The sequence below is a fragment of the Oryctolagus cuniculus genome, chromosome 3 (genome assembly GCF_964237555.1).
Source record: "Oryctolagus cuniculus chromosome 3, mOryCun1.1, whole genome shotgun sequence".
Lineage (NCBI taxonomy): Eukaryota > Metazoa > Chordata > Mammalia > Lagomorpha > Leporidae > Oryctolagus > Oryctolagus cuniculus.
Genome location: NC_091434.1, coordinates 107,633,254 through 107,653,645, shown reverse-complemented (window position 1 = coordinate 107,653,645; position 20,392 = coordinate 107,633,254). Strand labels below are relative to the sequence as shown.

At 44.3% G+C, this 20,392-nt stretch overlaps 1 protein-coding gene across 5 annotated transcripts in view; it reads right to left on the bottom strand.

Moving 5' to 3' along the window:
• The window catches only part of LOC100353264 (lactase/phlorizin hydrolase), a 96,476-nt gene that overhangs the window by 61,783 nt on the left and 14,301 nt on the right, over positions 1-20,392 (bottom strand). For 4 of the 5 annotated variants that reach the window (XM_070071552.1, XM_070071554.1, XM_070071555.1 and 1 more), the window contains exons 3-5: positions 13,077-13,625; positions 5,885-5,964; positions 2,839-2,922 (exon numbers count right to left, since the gene is read on the bottom strand). In XM_070071552.1, the coding sequence (XP_069927653.1) occupies positions 2,839-2,922; positions 5,885-5,964; positions 13,077-13,335 (423 nt within the window). In that variant the 5' untranslated portion in view covers positions 13,336-13,625. Of the gene's footprint in view, positions 1-2,838; positions 2,923-5,884; positions 5,965-13,076; positions 15,264-20,392 lie in introns of those variants that run through there. The other variant, XM_002712429.5, reaches the window with a different exon arrangement.

The window sequence follows — 20,392 nt, the reverse complement described above, 5'->3', positions numbered from 1 at the left end:
GCCTCCAGGAAGACGTCCCTTTAAGAGGACAGTGGGCCACCAGTACAAGGAAGGAATATGTTGAGAAAGCCACCGTGGACAACACGGTTCAGGGTCCCATGGACACAACCCGGCTCCTCTCCTCAAGAAGGACCCTGCTGTTCTTCCTGTCCTGTGTGTGGTAACCATGCAAGCATGTACCAGTGCCCCAGAGAAGGAGACTCCTCTCTGGCAAAGTTGTTACCACTTGTCATTCTGATCTTTGAGCTGCAACTGAGCTGACAGGTGCAACATGTGGAATTGAATTCCTACCAATGAAATAAGTGAAATAAGATCTCTCGCACGATTAAATAATGATAAATGGCTGCGCAGTTTGTCCAGGAAGAGTTTTACTAGGTGGCTGGCTGGCTGTGAACTGAGGCTTCACAGCATTGTTCAGACACTGGTGGGAGCAGATATTTTGATAATGTTTGACATAAAACAAGAAGCACTCCAGATCACATCCTCAAGCACAAATGGCACTAGTTCTGCTGCCTGCCTCTCAAAGGCCTGCTGTGTCTGTGTGACCAAGATGGTTTTAGAACATGAGCAGTTGGGGCTGGCGCCGTGGCTTACTAGGTTAATCCTCCGCCTGCGGCACCGGCATCCCATATGGGCACTGGGTTCTAGTCCCAGTTGCTCCTCTTCCAGTCCAGCTCTCTGCTGTGGCCAGGGAGGGCAGTGGAGGATGGCCCAAGTACTTGGGCCCCTGCACTCACATGGGAGACCAGAAAGAAGCACCTGGCTACTGGCTTTGGATTGGCGCAGCACGGCCGTGGTGGCTTTGGGGGGTGAACCAACGGAAGGAAAACCTTTCTCTCTCTGTCAAATAAATAAATTAAAAAAAAAAAAAAAACATGAGAAATGTCTGAACCCATTAGCTTAGCAACAAGCTCTGGTTGAATTCCTCATGGAGGACAAAAGGTAGATTTAGTCAGCATGGGTAATAGATGACCTGGAAGATAGCACGGCGCTGTTTAAGGCCCAGAAATCTTGGCCACAAGCCCACAAGTTCAGGTTCTGGGTTGTAAATAAGTTCAGGTTCAGGTGAGAAGGTGTTTACAAAAACAACTAACATCATTTACGGTTTTAAAAATGTCACACTTGTCATAATGCACCTACACAGCTTATCTTTGTTTTGGAAATGCAGTGTGTTGTCTAGAATGAAAAGGTCCTGGTTCTCATCCCAAAATCAATACTCAGTGCTCAGAGTTTGAGGTTGTTTAAGTTTCCTTAACCTTGGAACATGTTGTAGGATAGAAACCATGTGTGGACTAAGCTCCTTGCACAGTGGCTGGCATGAAGCACTATATTCATAGAGTTCCTGCGGGTGCACTGATTGTCCTTGACTGGATCATATTACTGTTTGTAGGTAGGAAAAGCAGTGGTGTCTACACTGCAGGCTGGAAGCATAGGCACTGGGATTGGATTGATGCTTGGGTGCCCATTGCAAATCTCCTGCCTCAGCTTCAATGTAACTGGGTATCTGCTTGGCATTACTGATTTGGCCTTTCAATGGAGAGTTCCTTCGATAAACTATTCTGGTGGTGGAGGTTGTGGGATTTGAAACTGAGAGTTGTGAATAGGGGCTTCCCAGCCTGCCTCCTGATAGGCACAGGGCTAAAAAGAGAGAAAAGTGGTTTTATGCCCCAACCTACAAAGGCAAGAGTTCTTATATGAGTGAATCCTGGTGGTCAGGTATCTGCAGAGAGGCCTGAGAGAAGACTGCTCTTCAGGGTTATGCACAGGAACACCAGTAAGACTTGGAAGGTGCAAGAGAAACTGTGGGATAGTCAGATATTTCCTACTGGGAGATGGGAGATAGTTGGAACACAAAGGAATTAAGCAAGGCAGTCACAGTGCAGGAACCAAGCATATGTCATAGCTGGGTAGAAGGCTCCAAAGAAACCTTCTCTAATGGGTCATCATCCTTAGTCTTCAGAAAAACTGTATTGGGCAGGGGAAGGAGAATCCCAAGGTTACTGGAAGGTCCCCACAGTTGGGATCTTCATCAACAGACCCAGGTGTGAAATTTTTAAAAACTGTGGTAAAATACATATAACAGGCCGGCGCCGCGGCTCACTAGGCTAATCCTCCGCCTAGCGGCGCCGGCACACCGGGTTCTAGTCCCGGTCGGGGCGCCGGATTCTGTCCCGGTTGCCCCTCTTCCAGGCCAGCCCTCTGCTGTGGCCAGGGAGTGCAGTGGAGGATGGCCCAGGTGCTTGGGCCCTGCAGCCCATGGGAGACCAGGAAAAGCACCTGGCTCCTGGCTCCTGCCATCGGATCAGCGCGGTGCGCCGGCCGCAGTGCGCCGGCCGTGGCAGCCATTGGAGGGTGAACCAACGGCAAAAAGGAAGACCTTTCTCTCTGTCTCTCTCTCTCACTGTCCACTCTGCCTGTCAAAAAATAAAAATAAAAAAAAATACATATAACATAAACGTTACCATCTTACCAATGTTTACGGGTACAATTCAGAGGAATTAAGCAGATTTCCACAGATGTGTAATGATCACTACCACTGACTGATTTTTAAAACTCAGAATGAACAGCAGAATTTCAATTCACAGATTACTTTCCAAAGAGCAGAAGATCTAAGTGAATTTTTCCTTCACAAGATAATGCTCGTCATCCTTCCTAGGAAGACTGCCTGACAGCCCATGCTTCTCGGGATGCCTTCGATGGAAACCTCCCCAAATGCCCCTCAGTAGGCCTTTGGACTGTGAGTGCAAGTCCAGTTCATGCATCAGACAAACCATAAATGTCTAATATGCTCTCAGGAAACTTTATCATAATCACCAGTAAGAAAAGGTTTCGAATTACCTGCAATTTACTCAGCTTCTCTGGTAGACTCGTCTCACTTTGGCATTCATAAGACAAATCAAGAGAGAGGAAATCAACTGTGTCCTAGAAATAAACAGGTTGTTAGAGCGTAAGTATTTCAAGACAAAGAGCTGCTCAGAAATACTCTTTTTGTTTTCCTCCTTACTACTAAAATTAATAGGTTTTATCATTATTTATTTGAAAGTCAGCATTACAGAGAGAAAGGACATACCTCACACACACACACACACACACAGAGAGAGAGAGAGAGAGATCTTCCATTGGTTCATTTCTCAAATGACTGCAACAGCCAGGGCTGGGTCAGGCTGAATCCAGGAGCCAGGAGCTTCTTTTGGTGTCCCATGTGGGTGCAAGGGCCCAAGGACTTGGGCCATTCTCTGCTGCTTTCTCTGGTGTATTAGCAGGGAGCTGGACCAGAAGTGGAGCACTCAGAACTCAAACTGGCACCCATATGGGATGCCAGCACTGCAGGCAGCAGCTTTATCCAATACATCACAGCATTAGCCCCTAAAATGAATAGTTTAAAATAGGGTTCTCCAAGGGAAGAGGAAGGTGAAAAGAAGGGGATGGAGTGAGAATGTGTGTGTGTGTGTGTGTGTGTGTGTGTGTGTTGGCAGGGGTGGAGGACAGGTTTGCTGTGTGTTGTTGGGAATGTACCATCTATATGCTCAGCCCTGGAACCGGCAGATGGAAAACACTCAGTTAAGTGTGTATGATGAAAGGGATGAATTAAAGAGTGAGTAAGAAGAAATGATGGGTAACCACCAATGTAGCGGAGCACCAGGGGAGATTGTTGGAGGCAAGAGCTGCCCCTGCGTGGTATCAGCTTCCTGGCCCTCACATTTTGCCAGGATGGAAGCAATAGATCCTTTAGCCCCCATGGGCTCCACAGTGATCTCTTCAGGCCTACTCACCTACTGGTTTCTGTTTTAATTTTAGGCCATATTTGAAGCCCACTCAGTTAACCCTGGCCCAGCCAATTCTACTAGCCAAGAGCACAGCCGTCATGGTCCCGGTCCTTGACAAGCGCATCCACCCTCTTATTAAGGATTACTCCTCTGCCTTATCACTGGTCTGCATGTGCTCAAAGAACACCAGATCCACAGTCAAAACACGTGGAGGACTGAGGATAATGGCATCTGATGAGAATCAGGTGCACTATGCTTTACAATTGATTACCCATTGCAAACTGTTGAAATCTTTACTTAATATATGCTAAATTGATCTTCTATATATAAAGATAATTGAAAATGAATCTTGATGTGAATGGAAGGGGAGAAGGAGTGGGAGAGGGGAGTGTTGTGGGTGGGAGGGAAGTTATGGGGGCGAGGAAGCTATTGTAATCCAAAAGCTGTACTTTGCAAATTTATGTTCATTAAATAAAATAAAATATAAATTAAAAAAAAGAAAAAAAATTGATTACCCATGTGCTCCCTACTGCTTTCCCAATCAAGTTGTCAGTGTTGACTAAAGTCTTACACCATCGCTCCATGCTGGCAATTATCACTCGAACTTTCTCCTACTCAGCCTCTGTGATCTTGCTTCTGTGTGTCAGTTCTGCACAACACACAATAATTGAATTCCAATTTCTGAAAGTCACTGTGGTAGGTACATAGGTTGGAGAGTTTCACTTAATGATGTATGAGATACACAGAAGCATACAAGTTAACAAGGAAGCACAGTAAATGTGACAGTTAACATGAAGAAAAGGCAGAAAGTTAGAAGTTAGAAAAATCCAAACCAGTGGTTCTCAAACTTTGGTGGGAATTATACTCACCCAGGAACTTGGAAACCTAAGAAGGCCCAGGTCCAACTCACCATGGTCAGCGGTCGTCTCTGTGTCCTCTACTAACTCTCAAGGTGATTGTGATACACAGAAGAGTTTGGGAACCTCTGGTCTGACAAACGGCTAGAGTTCAACTTCTCATAGGGGAAGGGTACTTTAGATTCAGAGGGAGATTATTATTAAGCGAGGCCTGCTAAAGGAAGACACATTCACAGGGACAGTAACAATGGGTGGGATTTTTCCAGAGGAAGATTTGTGGAAGGATGGAGGTCAGAAAAGACATCAAATAGAGAGTCAAGGAGAGTGGGAAGCAAACAGCACACACACAGTATGATAGCAAGTGGAGGACACACACACACACACACACACACACATAGACAAAGGCTGTGAATGACTGATACCCTTTCAGGAGAGTATGGCTCTAGCAGGGAATGCATCGTATCTGTGTTGTTAGATTACCTAGGAGTACTGCCTGGCATGGATGGGGCAGAGAGACCAGTTCAAAGGCTACTACAGGATAAGCATTTTTCTAATCAGTATTTAAGTCCCGAGACCTTACCTGACTGCTGTTATTACCTGGTATAAAGTAATTTAGACTGTATCTGGCCATGTAATATGCCTAGGAGTTGTTTATCCAGGCCTTATCACATGTGAACTGGTGAAACTAAAGACTGGACCCTGACACGGGGGGTGCCCAAGAAAGTCTAGATGCTAACAAGAGGGCAGCATCTCCAGCACCTTGTCAATGCCACAGAACTACAGAAATCAGCACTTTTTCTGATGGTTTTCCACATTGCCCCACAGTCAAGAGAGAGGCAAAGCTGTTGACTTCTCAGATTCTTCAATATTTTTTTTTAAATCATCATCCAGAGGTACAGTTGAGAGATGTAGAAACTAGGATGGGTACTCTGGGGAGCACATTTGAAAAACTCTTTTACATAATACCTGTCTTGCTATTGATCAATCTCTTCTCCAGGAAACTATTCTGGACTATTTTAAAAAATCAGAGCAAGCTGAGGCATTTGAGTCTTTGTGTGGGTGAGGTGAACAGACCAACCAAGAGCTGGAACTACAACAAAAGAGATTTTGTTTTTAAAGTAATCATGAATCTAGAGAATGTACACTACTCAGAAGAGGCATCTGCAAAACTGTCCAACCAAAAGTCAAAAATTTCCCTCTTCTTTTTTAACACTAAAACCACAACTTTCCCTGGCTGCGCTCTCTGTGGGCTCTTATCACCTTGGCAAGTGCAGGCGTGGATGATTCTAGCAGCAGCTCCGAGATCTCTTCAGCCTGGAGGACCACGGAGACCTTTCCTCCTGAAACCAAGCAGATTAGTGAACAGCAAGTGAGTGAGGGCAGGGGACTGACTGCGGAAGCCACTGGGGCACGCATTTCCTTTCTATTTGATGTTCACCAACTTTCCAAAGTATTTCTGAAGAAATCACCACATGACATTCCTCCAGATGAGTAATTTTAGAAAATAACCTGATCTTAGCAAGCCTCCAGCTGGCGTTGTAGCATTGAGGGTAAAGCTGCTGCCTGCAGTGCTAGAATCCCATATGGGCACCGGTTCGAGACCTGGCTGCTCCACTTCTGATCCAGCTCTCTGCTATGGCCTGGGAAAGCAGTAGAAGATAGCCCAAGTGCTGGGGCCCCTGCACCCACGTGGAAGACCCAGAAGAAGCTCCTGGCTTTGGATTGGCGCAGCTCCAGCCGTTGTGGCCAATTGGGGAGTGAACCATTGGATGGAAGACCTCTCTCTCTCTCTCTCTCTCTCTGCCTTTCCTTTTCTCTCTGTGTGTAACTCTGACTTTCAAATAAATAAATACAATCTTTAAAAAAATAGAAAATTTTGTCTTACAAAAATAACGCTCCTTTACAGTATGTTTTTATAGATCAAGACTATGAATTCAAGAGCACCTGGAAAAGTCTTGTTAAAAGAAAAAACTATCTTATTCTGCCTCCAGCAAGCAAAGCAGGGGCAACGAGAGAACTATAAACAATCATTGAATCTACAGCCATACCACCCTGAACACAGCCAATCTCCTCTGATCCTGGGGGATTCTGATGAAGACCACAGCTGGAGCTAGGATTCCTCATTCAGTGTTGCTATTTAACATCAATTTTCATTCCACACTGGATTCCACATTCCCTGAGGACTGAAACTTCAACATTACTTTAGTTCCCTCAAGTATCAAACTTAGGGCTGGATCTTCAGAAGGGCCTGTGATTTGGAAACACTAAGGAAAAACTGCACAAAGCTAGGTTCAAGACTGGAACTATAGAATAATGTGACTGAACTCTCTCTCATCCAGATTCTCCACAGGCAGAATATAAACCCATCTAATGAAATCACCACTACCAATCACAACAGTGCTTATTTTGATAAACATAGAATTTTAAAATCATCTGAGCAGGAAACATTCAGTCTGCATTTTGATAAGCTAATGGGATGCAAGTGTCTCAACAGGTACCTTAACTGCTGGAGGTCAAATATCAAGCCCTAGAAAATAACTTTATAAAAAGATTTATTGTTTTACAAGATGTATTTATTTATTTATTTATTTGAAAGGTAGAGTTACAGAGAGGCAGAGGAAGAGAGAGAGAGAGGTCCTTCCATCTGCTGGTTCACTCCCCAGATGGCTGCAACAGCCAGAGCTGTGCCAATCCAAAGCCAGGAGCCAGGAGCTTCTTCCAGGTCTCCCATGTGGGTTGCAGGGGCCCAAGCACCTGGTCATTGTCTTCTGCTTTCCCAGGCCATAGCAGAGAGCTGGATCAGAAGTGGAGCAACCAGGACTCAAACTGGCACTGCAAGCCGTGGCTTCACCCACTAAGGCTCAGTGCCAGCCCCTAAAAGATTTATTTTTAATTTGAAATGCAGAATTACAGATGGAAAGTGAGAAAGACAGAAAATGAGAGAGAGAGAGAGAGATCTTGCATCCACTGGATCACTACCCAAATAGCCACAATGGCTAAGGCTGGGACAAGCCAAAGCCAGGAGCCTGGAGCTTCTTCCTGGTCTCCCACGTGGGAGAAGGACCCAAGCACTTGGACCGCTCTCTGCTGCTTTTCCCAGGTGCATTAGCAGGGAGCTGGACTGGAAGAAGAACAGCCAGGACTTGAACTGGTGTTCATATGGGATGCTGGTGCTTCAGGTGGCGGCTTAACCCGCTGTGCCACAGTGCCGGCCCTAAAAACTTTTAAAAATGTTTATTAGGGGAAGCATAACTCTCCACTTCTTAAATGTGGTCTATACATAGTGACATCTTTCTAAAGGGTAAAGTATGGAACAGAGAACAAAAATTAACTTTATAGTGGAGAAACATGACAAACACTACCTCTGCCAAGTATTTAATCAACAGTCATAAATCAAGTTGACAGTATAAATCCTTGATATGATATGATGAAAATGGCACTTACTCACTTACTTCTGTGATTAAAAGTAATGAAGGTCTGGGGCAGGTGGTTGGCCTAGCATTTAGGATGCAGGTTAAGATGCCCATTTCTCATGTCAGAGTGCCTGGGTTCAAATCCTGGCTCTACTCCCAGTGTCATGCCAGCTTCCTGCTAATGCGTACCCTGGGAGACAGTGGTGATGACTCAAGTAGTTGGCTCCAGTAGGGAGATCTAGCCTGCATTCCCGGTTCCTGGCTTCAGCCCTGCCAAGCCCCAGCCACTAGGGCATTAGGGAAGTGAACCAGTTTCTCTATTTCTCTCTCTCTTACTCTCTGCTTCTCAAGTAAGCAAATAATCTTAAAAAATAAGAAAAGTCTGAAAAACTATCACAGTTTAGAGGATCCTAATCGGCCATAACTAAAGATAATGTATCCTGAACAGGATCCAGGATGGCAAAAGAACATTAAGGAAAAGCTAAGGAAATTGAAAAAAAATTAGTTAATAATAACACATCCATATTGGTTCATTAATTATAACAAATGTATCAAGCTATTGTAAAAAAAATGTTAGTATAGGGAAACTGGGTGTAGGGAGAGAGTGGCTTATGGGGACACTAAACTACCTGTTCAGTTTTCCTGTAAATTTAAAACTGTTTCAAAAAATAGTCTATTAATATTTTAAAGTTTTGCTTAAAAAGAAAAACTTTTATGAACCAAATATGGCTTTTAATTCTACAGATTATCTTTGACTTCTTAATGATTGTCCCTCAATCATACAAAAATTCAATTAGCAAATAAACATTAACAAATAAAATGACTCCTCAAAGAATGGGTACAGACAAGATGCACGATTACGTAAGAACTTTGAGATTCATGGGACTGGGGGAAGGGGATGGGGCATGAGAGAGATGAATATCTTTGGTAACTGACCAGGGGCCTGTGCTGTGGCATAGCAGGTAAAGCTGCCACCCACAGTGCCAGTATTCCATATGGGAGCCAGTTTGAGTCCCGGCTGTTCCACTTCCAATCCAGTTCTCTGCTATGGCCTGGGAAAGTCGTAGAAGAAAGCCCAAGTCCTTAGGCCCCTGTACCAGCGTGAGAGACCCGGAAGAAGCTCCTAGCTCCTGGTTTCAGATTAGCTCAGCTTCGGCCAGCCATTGAAACCATCTGGGGAGTGAACCAGCAGATGGAAGACCTCTCTCTCTCTTTCTCTGCCTCTCCTCTCTCTGTGTAACTCTTTCACATAAATAAATAAATCTTTAAAATATTTATTTACTTGAAGGGCAGAGTTACAGAGAGGCAGAGGCAGAGAGAGAGAGGTCTTCCATCTGCTGGTTCACTCCCCAAATGGCCACAATGGCCGGAGCTGCGTCAATCCGAAGCCAGGAGCCAGCAGCCTCCTCTGGGTCTCCCATGCTGGTGCAGGGGCCCAAGGACTTGGGCCATCTTCCACTACTTTCCAGGCCATAGCAGAGAAGTGGATTGGAAGTGGAGCAGCTGGGTCTTGAACCGGCGCCCATATGGGTTGCTGGCACTCCAGGCCAGGGCATCAGCCCGCTGCACCACAGTGCTAGCCCCTCAGATAAATAAATTTAAAAAAGAAAAGAAACCATCCAAAAACATTTGGAAATTTTAAATAAACAAAATGTAATTTTAAGTAATTTTAACAATTAGCATTTAAATACTAACAGAGAGACGGGCATAAAGGACTGCAACATTGGCAACCCATATTAGCACTAGGTCATTTCCTGACTACTCTACTTCCAATCCAGCTACCTGCTAATGTGCCTGGAAAAAACCCATGTGGGCGTTCCAGAAGAAACTCCTGGGCCTTAGCTTCAGCCTGGCTCAGACCTGGCTGTTGTGCCACTTGGGAAATCAATCAGTGGATGGAAGATATCTTTTTCTCTCTCTCCCTTTCTCTCTTTTGCTCTGTAACTCTTTCAAATAAATATACAAATTTTTAAAAATACTATCATAAACATCAGCCAAAAGAAAAGATTGATAAAGTTGGCTAAAAGAAAGAACTTCTTATCAAAATCTCTAAAAAAAAAAAAATGAAAATAACATGGGCTGCTGTTGTGGCACAGTAGGTTAAGCTGCTACCTTCAATGCCAGTATCCTGTTTGAGCCACTTTTGATCCAGGTTCCTGCTAACATGCCTAGGAAAGTAGTGGAAGATGGCCTGGATGCTTGGGTCCCTGCACTCATGTGAAAAGACCCCTGTGGAGTTCCAGGCTCCTGCCTTTGGCCTGGCCCAGCTCCAGCTTTGTGGGCATTTGGGGAGTGAACGAGTAGATGGAAAATCTCTCTTCCTCTACAACCCTGCCTTTCAAATAAATAAATAAATCTTAAAAAATTTCAGAAAAATAACAGATACAAACTGCAAAAAACTATCAATATATAAAATCAACACAGATTAAAGGATAAAGAAATCCTACAAGTCAATAGAAAAAAGACAGGAGCCAGCACTGTGGCACAGTGGGTTAAAGCCCCAGCCTGCAGCAATGGCATCCCGTATGGGCACTAGTTCAAGTCCTGGCTGCTCTACTTCCGATCCAGCTCTCTGCTATGTCCTGGAAAAGCAGTAAGAAGATGGCCCAAGTTCTTGGGCCCCTGTACCTGCATGGGAGACCCAGAAGAAGCTCCTGGCTCCTGGCTTCGGATCAGCTCAGCTCTGGCTGCTGTGATCACTTGAGGAGTGAACCAATAGAATGGAAAACCTCTCTCTCTCTCTCTCTCTCTGGCTCTACCTCTCTCTGTAACTTTGTCTTTCAAATAAAATAAATCTTTTAAAAAAAGAAGAGACAAACAATATACAGAAGTGTAAAAGATATAACAGGAGTTTCACATAACAGGAAATAAATATAGGTAATAAATACATGAAAGTATTTCAACCTGAATTGCAATCAGGAAAATAAGCTCATAAAGACTTTCACATTCTCTAGACCAGCGAAAATTTAGAATTTTGACAATTACACATTTGAGGGCTGAGAAAAACTCTTACACATTGTTCTTGAGAATCTAGGTTGGTACAACCATTGTGGAAAATAGTCTGTATTATCTCTCAAAGCTAAGGATACACAAGAAAAATTCTTGCACATGTACGGAAACATGTACAGGAATGTTTGTAGCAGCTATGTTCATAAAAACAGAACCTGAAAATAATTCAAATGTCCATAAGCAGGAGAATGGACTAATAAAACATGGCTTAGGCACACAATGAAAAACAACAGTGAGAAAGAATAAATAGCAGCTATATTCAACAACAATGGAAAGTAATGAGGATGGGTACTCCTCATCTCTACCCCTAGTCTTAGCAGACTTCCCAGCTCAGGGGCTTTGTAGGTGTCTGAATTCCTGGCTTGCTCACTCCTTTCACTCCAAACTGCTCAAATAGTAGCCCAAGACCAGCCTTTCTGGCAACTCCATCGAAAAGACTTTCATCTGCCTTTACTTTTTTTTTCTTCCCTTATGCTGCCCCTCTCTTTTTTTGTTAATGGAATTAAAATGCAGTAACATAAGCTTTACCATTCTAACCATTTTTCAGGAGTGCTAAGTATATTCACACTGTGTGTAATCCATTCCCAACTTATTCAGCTTGCAAAACAGAAATTCTACACTCATCAAATCACTCTGTATTTTCCTCTCCCCCAAGGCCCTGTCCACCACCATTTTACTTCCTGCCCCCATGAATTTTTAAAAAATATTTTTATTTATTTAACAGGCAGAGTTATAGAAGGAGACAGAAAGAAAGAGATCTTCCATCCACTAGTACACTCCCAAATGGCCACAATGATGAGGGCTGGGCCAGGTAGAAACCAGCAGTCAGGAGCTTCTTCCAGGTGCAGAGGCCCAAGGGCTTGGTCCATCTTCTGCTGCTTTCCCAGGAGCATTAGCACAGAGCTAGATCAGAAGTGGAGCAGCCGGGTTTAGAACAAGCACCTACATGGGATGCCAGCACAGCAGACAGCAGCGTAATATGCTGTGCCACAGTGCTGGCTCACAAAGAAGGGCTAATTCTTTTTAAAAAGATGTATATTATTTATGTGAAAGAGCTACTGAGAGAGAAAGAGAGAGATCTTCCATCCCCTGGTTCACTCCCCAAATAGCTGCAACGGCTGGGACTGGGTCAGTCCAAAACCAGGAACCAAAAGCTTCATCTAAGTCTCCCACATGGATGCAGAGGCTCAAACACTTGGATCATCTTCCACTGCATTCCCAGGAGCATTAGCAGGAAGCAACTGGGACCCATATGCAATGCAGTGTTACAGGCAGTGGCTTAACCCATTATGCCACAATGCCAGACCCTGTCAACATGAATTTGACTACTTTCTTTACAAGTATATAAAGTGAGATCATACATGACTTGCTTTTTTTGGAGACTGGTTCATTTCACCTAAGGAAATATCCTCGAGGTTCATCCATGTTGTACTGCAAGATATAATTTCACTAAAAAAATTTTTTTGTTGGGGCTGGTGATGTGGCACAGTGGATTGAGTTACCACTTGAAATGTTGGCATCCCATAGGGGCACTGGTTTGAGTCCTGGCTGATCACTTCTGATCAAGTTTCCTGCTAATGCGCCTGGGATGTGGAGGATGGCCCAAGTGGTTTGGCCCCTAATCCATGTGGGAGACCCAGATGCAGCTCCTGGCTTTGGCCTGGCTCAGTCTTAGCTGTTGAGGCCATTAAGGACTGGACCAGTGGATGGAAGTTCACTTTCTATCTCTGTCTGTAACATCACCTTTCAAATAAAAGTAATAGTCATTTTTAAAAATTAAAATAATGCCTATTTAAAAAAAAAAGTCTTAACTGTTGCACCAAACATGCACCCCAACACTTACTTCTCAAAGAAGTAAGTAACATGTCCTATTTCCATTGGAAAGCCAAAACAATATTCATTTTACAATAATATACAGATACGAAGGAACTATTCAAGGTGAATGGGATGAAATGCCAAGTCCTGCCTTCAGGAGAGAAGATGGGTGACAGAACCTGCCAGTGAATCAGCCACAGGATCACTGTACTCACCCTGAGCAGCATATTTTTGGTGGTAAATCTCATAGGCTTTTCTGTGGGCCTCAGTGAGGAGCTGGAGATGCCAAGCTCTTGACTCCTGCTGAGGGAGCTCCCTTATGGCTGCCTCCAAGTCACTAAAGGTGAGCCAGACCCCCACGAGGTCCCCAAAGGCATGGAAGGCGAAGGTGGCATACTCAGCAAAGAGGTCGGTGAAGACGGCGCTCCTCAGGGCGCTGCTGGCAGGGAGGTGCTGGTGGTGCAGGACGACCATGGGCTGAAGCTGCGCAGCCCTGAGGGCCTCAAGGAGCTGCCGGTAGCACCGCACTGCGTTCCCATCTGGGTCTCCGGAGCGTCCTGCTGGGAGGAGCTGTGCCCACGACAGAAACACTTTATAATGGGTGATCTCACTGGCACGAAGACTGCTGAAATACTCTGGCAGGAAAGCGGGCAGTGGCTGGGAACAAACATAAAGGTCTTTGCCCCCTGCTGCAAAATCAGAAGTCTGGTTTCCCTGTGGATACTGCAGGCTGAGCAGTAGGTCAGTGGTTAGAGGCCCTGCAGCTGAAATGAAATTGCTATCAGATTCCCAGTCTGACCCCTGGCAGGAGAAACTCAGGAGGACAGTAAAGACTATACTCCAAAAGAGCTCCATTTTCAAGGAGCTACCAGGAGGTATATGGAAGGACGCCTGGCTTTATAGCTCCAGCTGATGTTATAAAATACAAAGGGATTATTGGCACTTAATATTTAACCAGGTTATCTAGGATAAAGAAATCGATGCATGGCTCGTTAATGTAACAGATATAACCATAGAAAAGCAATAAGAGATAACACAGAAATTTTAAACTTTCCACCCAAGCAGAGGAACCTGAGAAAATGTCTGAAGAAGTGTTCACTTTTTTTTGCCTTACATATGATATTAAAATATGTCTATATAATAGACATTGAAGCACTCATTAAACTGATCTTCTCCTTTAAAAACAGGTAAACAACACAATTTGTAAAATATTCCAACAACATAGAAACACTTATGAAAAAATGCAAATTCCTCTTTACCTACTCCCATTGCCTTTGTAGGATAAGCACCTGCAATAATTGGCCTCCTTCCAATTTTCTTTCTCTGCATAGCTTAATTCAGGAATCAAAATGCCTGGATTTAAACATCATCTGGCTAAAGTTACTTCTCTGTGCCAATTTTCTCACCTGTAGGACAGGGATTATTGGGGTAGGCATTGTGGTAAACTAGTATAAGCCATTGCTTGAGATACCTGTCTCCCACATCCCAGTGGGAGGTGTCCCAAGTTCTGCATTTCCAATCCAGCTTCCTGATGTTGTGCCTAGGAAGGCAGTGGATGATGGTCCACGTATGTAAGTCCCTGTCATCTATGTGGGAGACCAGAAAGGTTTTCAAGGATATTTCAGACATCTGGGGAATGAACCAGCAGACAGACAGTGAAATCTCCTTTTGTCTCTCTTATTTTTCTGTCACTCTGCCTTTCAAATAAATAATTCTTAAAAAAGAAAAGGGATAATTAATGATAGGTAGAAGATTAAATGGGTCATTCTTGTAGCATTTTTAAAACAGTGAAACTCAGGGATACCCATTATTACTGATATACAGATGCAATCATGTGATAATATTTAATTTGTGTAACATAAGTTAACATATACAGGTTCATGCTACAAATATTGTTCCTCAGCTTTCTTTTACCTACTCAATGGCTCGTGGAGCTCTGTGTATACCAGGATATACAGACTCACCTTTAACAAACACATAGCCTTCCATAAGAATGGCCCATATTAGCACTGGTTCCTTTTTATTTATTTATTTATTTATTTTGACAGGCAGAGTGGAGAGTGAGAAAGAGAGACAGAGAGAAAAGTCTTCCTTTGCCGTTGGTTTACCCTCCAATGGCCGCCGCGGTGGCACGCTGCGGCCAGCACAACGCGCTGATCCAAAGCCAGGAGCCAGGTGCTTCTCCTAGTCTCCCATGGGGTGCAGGGCCCAAGCACTTGGGCCATCCTCCACTGCACTCCCGGGCCATAGCAGAGAGCTGGCCTGGAAGAGGGGCAACTGGGACTAGAACCCAGTGTGCTGGCGCCGCAAGGCGGAGGATTAGCCTGTTGAGCCGCAGCGCCGGCCTAGCACTGGTTCCTTTTAAGTTTAAATGTGTGGCAAACAATGCTGCAAATGGATGTCTTTATATACATCTTTGTCCATTTATCCATTGTTTGAAAGATTTTTTTTTTTTTGACAGGCAGAGTGGAGAGTGAGAAAGAGAGACAGAGAGAAAGGTCTTCCTTTTGCCGTTGGTTCATCCCCCAGTGGCCACCACGGCTGGCGCGCTGCGGCCGGTGCACCGCGCTGATCCGAAGCCAGGAGCCAGGTGCTTTTCCTGGTCTCCCATGGTGTGCAGGGTCCAAGCACTTGGGCCATCCTCCACTGCACTCCCTGGCCACAGCAGAGAACTGGCCTGGAAGAGGGGCAACCGGGAAAGAAACCGGGACTAGAACCCAGTGTGCCGGCGCCGCTAGGTAGAGGATTAGCCTATTGAGCCACGGCGCCAGCCTTGAAAGATTCTTACAAATTGTTTCTGACTCAACAGGCATACCCATTTACATTTTTATCTGGAATGCAAATAATTTTTTGAAATGTAAATAATTTTCCAAAGTAGGCTCAAATTTAAATCCTATGTACAGTTTGGGACATGCTCAATCAAACTTGCCCCAAACGGTAGAGTTAGAAACATGCCAGGGGATTCCAATACAATCCCATCAAGGTGGCATGTACCAATGCCATCTCACTAGTCAAAGTAATCAGTTTCACTTCACAATTGATCATAATGACAGGATTAAGAGTCAAAGGGATCACACAAACAAGACTAGTGTCTGCTAATACTGATAAAATTAAAAAGGAGAGAATGATCCAACATGGGAAGCAGGCTACACAGCAGACTCATAGAATGGCAGATGTCCTAAACAGCACTCTGGCCTCAGAATCAGCCCTTAAGGCATTCAGATCTGGCTGAAGAACCCATGAGAGTATTTCAGGCATGGAAAGCCAAGACACTATGGCAAAAAACAAACTAACTAACTAACTAAATGAAAGATCTCTGTGAGTGAGATCCCAGTGGAAAGAACAGGCCATCAAAGAAGGAGGTACCTTTCTCTGAAGGGAGGAGAGAACTTCCACTTTGACTATGACCTTGTCTAAATATGATCAGAGTCGGCGAACTCAAAAAGCTTCCATAGCCTTGGCAACTCATGACAAGAGCCTAGGGTGATTACTGACGCTATAAACAAGAGTGTCAATTGTTAAGTCAACAGGAGTCACTGTGCACTTACTCCCCATGTAGGATCTCTGTCCTTACTGTGTTGTACAATGTGAATTAATGCTATAACTAGTACTCAAACAGTACTTTACACTTTGTGTTTCTGTGTGGGTGCAAATTGTTGAAATCTTTACTTAATATATACTAAATTGATCTTCTGTATATAAAGTTAATTGAAAATGAATTTTGATGTGAATGGGATGGGAGAGGGAGTGGCAGATGGGAGGTTTGCAGGTGGGAGGAAAGTTATGGGGGGGAAAACCACTGTAATCCAAAAGCTGTACTTTGGAAATTTATATTTATTAAATGAAAGTTTAAAAAATCCTATGTATAGGCCGGCGCCGCAGCTCACTAGCCTAATCCTCCACCTTGTGGCGCCGGCACACTGGGTTCTAGTTCCGGTCGGGGCGCTGGATTCTGTCCCAGTTGCCCCTCTTCCAGGCCAGCTCTCTGCTGTGGCCAGGGAGTGCAGTGGACCCAAGTACTTGGGAGACCAGGAGACCCCATGGGAGACCAGGAGAAGCACCTAGCTCCTGCCATCAGATCAGCGCAGGTGGGCCGGCCGCGGCGGCCACTGGAGGGTGAACCAACGGCAAAGGAAGACCTTTCTCTCTGTCTCTCTCTCTCACTGTCCACTCTGCCTGTCAAAAAAAAAAAAAATCCTATGTACAGCTGGAAGTGTACGTCAATCTGCTTGGCTAACAAGTTGTAAAATTTCACATTTTTTGTAAACTTCCATTACCACACTGATTACCTAGAGGTGAAAGTCTTCATTTTAATCGGTCATCTGTTTTCCTTCTGTTGTTTATGTTCATATTCTTTCTCAATTTTTGTTGTAGCTTACTACTAACACAAAAACTTTCAACAGAGTTTGTATATCCATATTAAAACATAATACAGAAAATTTTCTCCACCTTTTAAGTTGGTTTATGTCTTTCAAGATATATGACCTGGTACCATAATTTTTTAAAGCTCCCATGTCAAACCTATTTAAGTATTTCTATACTTTTGTTTTTAATCTTTAAATCTTCAACCACCATGAATTCTGTGTATGTTGCATGTCAGGTCAGTTTCTAACATGTTGTAGAATAGACCATTCCTCCCTTACTGTGACATGCCACCTTATCAGTAATGGAAAATCTATATGTGTAGATGTTTCTGGACTTTGACTAATTTATCTATTCCTGTGCAAGTGCCACACAATTTTAATTATCATAGTGCATTAATTACTGTTGTTTTCTTATAGGACAAGGCCTCTCCTATCTTGCTTTTTTCCCCTGAATCTTCTTGGTTATATTTGCATATTTTCTTCTCCATGTGACCTGGATATATTTCTAATTCTGAACATCCAGATCTACCTCATTTTTATGTGTATCCCACAGTATAGCTATGTTACAACATACGTAATGACTTTCTTATCAATGGACATCTGTTGAGACTCAGGTGAAAAGGCATTATATTTACAGATCAGTTGATAACTAAAATATTCAAACCTTCCCATTCTGGAAAATTACATCTATCACCTTATCTGAAATATTTACCTAATTGTCCTCATAAAGTTCTCATATACATTTCTGTTAGTGTAGGCAGACAGCTAGATATGAGCAGAGTCCAGATATCCTGGAAAGTCTCAAGGACTTTCCATATCATTACAACTCAGAAACTCTAGGATTGGCAAATTACCGTATTGTCAGCTATATTAAGTGACAATTAACTCTAGGTTCATTATGATATTAGCATTGGGGTTTGACTACTACTTACCTCCAGAATCACCATGACCGATACAAAAGGACCTCATTAGGAAAGAAAATATCTGGTACCTCTATTTCAGGAAAGCCTCATCTATTTCCAGAGCTCTCCTCCATATCCCATGAATATTCTTGCCCCATTATTACAAGTTAAAGATAAAAGAAAAATCCCCTGAGATCTTCTGGGCAGATACTCCCCTCACCCAAGCCTGTCTGCTCTCCTACTCTGGAAAGGTGTACTTTCCCTTACAATAAACTCTGCTCACTCTACTCAACCCTGACAGCCCCTAGAATTCTTTCTTGCAGCTTCAAGGACCTGAACATGTCCTCTGGGAACACTTCATTAATCACTTCACCTTCTTGACCAAGTACCTCTCTAGGGGCTGGCACTGGCATCCCATACTGGAGCACCAGTTCAAGTCCTGGCTGGTCTACTTCCAATCCAGATCCCAGCTAATGTACCTGAGAAGGTCACAGAAGATGGCCCCAATACTTGAACCTTTGCCACCCATGTGAGAGACTAGGACAAAGCACCTGGCTCCTGACTTGAGCCTGGGCCAGTCCTGGCTATTGTGACCACTAGGGGAATATAAACCAGCAGATGAAAGATATTTATTTCTCTCTCTCTCTCTCTCTCTCTCTCTCTCTCTCTGTGTGTGTGTTATATGTGTGTCCCTATCACTGTGCCTTTAAAATAAATAAATAAATAAATGTGTGGAAATGTACACACACACATATGTGTAAAATGGACTTTATTTGCAATAACAACTTCACCTGGCTCTGAAACTTCAAAACTGTCACTAATGGCAGGATAGGGGAGGGGAAGACAAATTCACTGAAAGGAAAGTATCTTTTCTGGGGTTAAAATTTTCCTTTGGGTAAACACTTGGACAAACTGAAGTTTAAGTTCCAGTTGTTTTCTTTCAGGACCTCCCTATCCTATCTTCCTTATGAAGTCAGAACCAGTGCAGGGAGAAGCTGGTCCTAATCAAAGTAGGACATGGCTCCTTGCTGTCTCTTAAATTTTCACATCTTATCCTAGAACCCCCACAGGAAGACAGATCCTGCACTTCTAGGATTCCTTCTCCAATTTCAAGGCTTCTCCCAGCCTCAGTAATTAGCAAAAAGCCTGGCAGGAGCATGTGCCCTGCATCTACTGATGTAACTTCTCCATCTGTTTCCAGTCCCCCCTCATCCTATTGCTTTTCAGTTCTGGAAGACGGATGTTACTGTTTGCAGCTCATAGTACAGACACACCTTGTCTAACTGGCTCTACAGTACCCAGGACATCCTCGACTGTTAAAGGCTTCTACAGTAAGAACTGCTGCTAATATCAGGAACCAGAAACTGCCAGGATCACAAACCATACTGTCTTTTCCAGGAAGAAAGCCATAAAATGTAGGGACATCTTGCAATATAAAAAATTAAACATTCCCCCTCCCCCCAAAAAAAAACATTTTGAAAACAACCCTTAGAAATTCCTCTTAGAACACAGAAATCAATTATTGGAGGATAATGAAGCAATAAACTTTCGTTTTTAAACCATCTAAAGAGCAATCTTCACCCTCTTTGGTGAGGTGGCAGAAATAGCGACTGCAGTGGAGAGTGAGGAGCTTAAGCCTGGAGACCTGTGCCTGATCAGGAGTAGCTAGCTGCGGGAGGAGCAGAGATTGGGTGCAGAAGAGGGGGGACTCCGCTTCGGGCGCAGGTTCTCGGAAGCACACAGCCGGGGTGAGGCAACTTCGGCTGGCAGTGGGGGTTGCCCGCGTGTATCTAGTGCACCTTGGATTCGACAGGTGGGCAATCCCTGTGGCCATGTGCCTTGGCCACTGTCCGATCAGGACTCTCGGCTCGGGAGCTGAGTGGGAGCCACGGCCATCGCAGAGGCATTAAGGGGCGTTACTCAGTGGTTGTAACTTCGGGGGCAGAGTCCAGGCAGAGGAATTTTATTTCAGTAAAGGGGGCCTTCCGAGGGGACAGCAGGCCCTCCCCTGCCCAGGCCCCCGTGCTACATACCAGCTGGTCCTGTAGCCGGGCGCACCTAGATGTCAGTTGCCAAAACTACCCAGAGAAGGAGAGTGTTACCTGACCGAGGCTTCATTGCCTGTGCTCCGCTGCCCGCCCACAACCCTGGCCCGGCCCTGAGCCTCCCATCTAGGAGCAGGCTGCAGCTAGGGTGGTGAAGTCTCTGCTGCCTGAGGCTCTGTGAAGCCAGCCTGTTGAGTCTGTGTGCTTGAATGGCACGTTG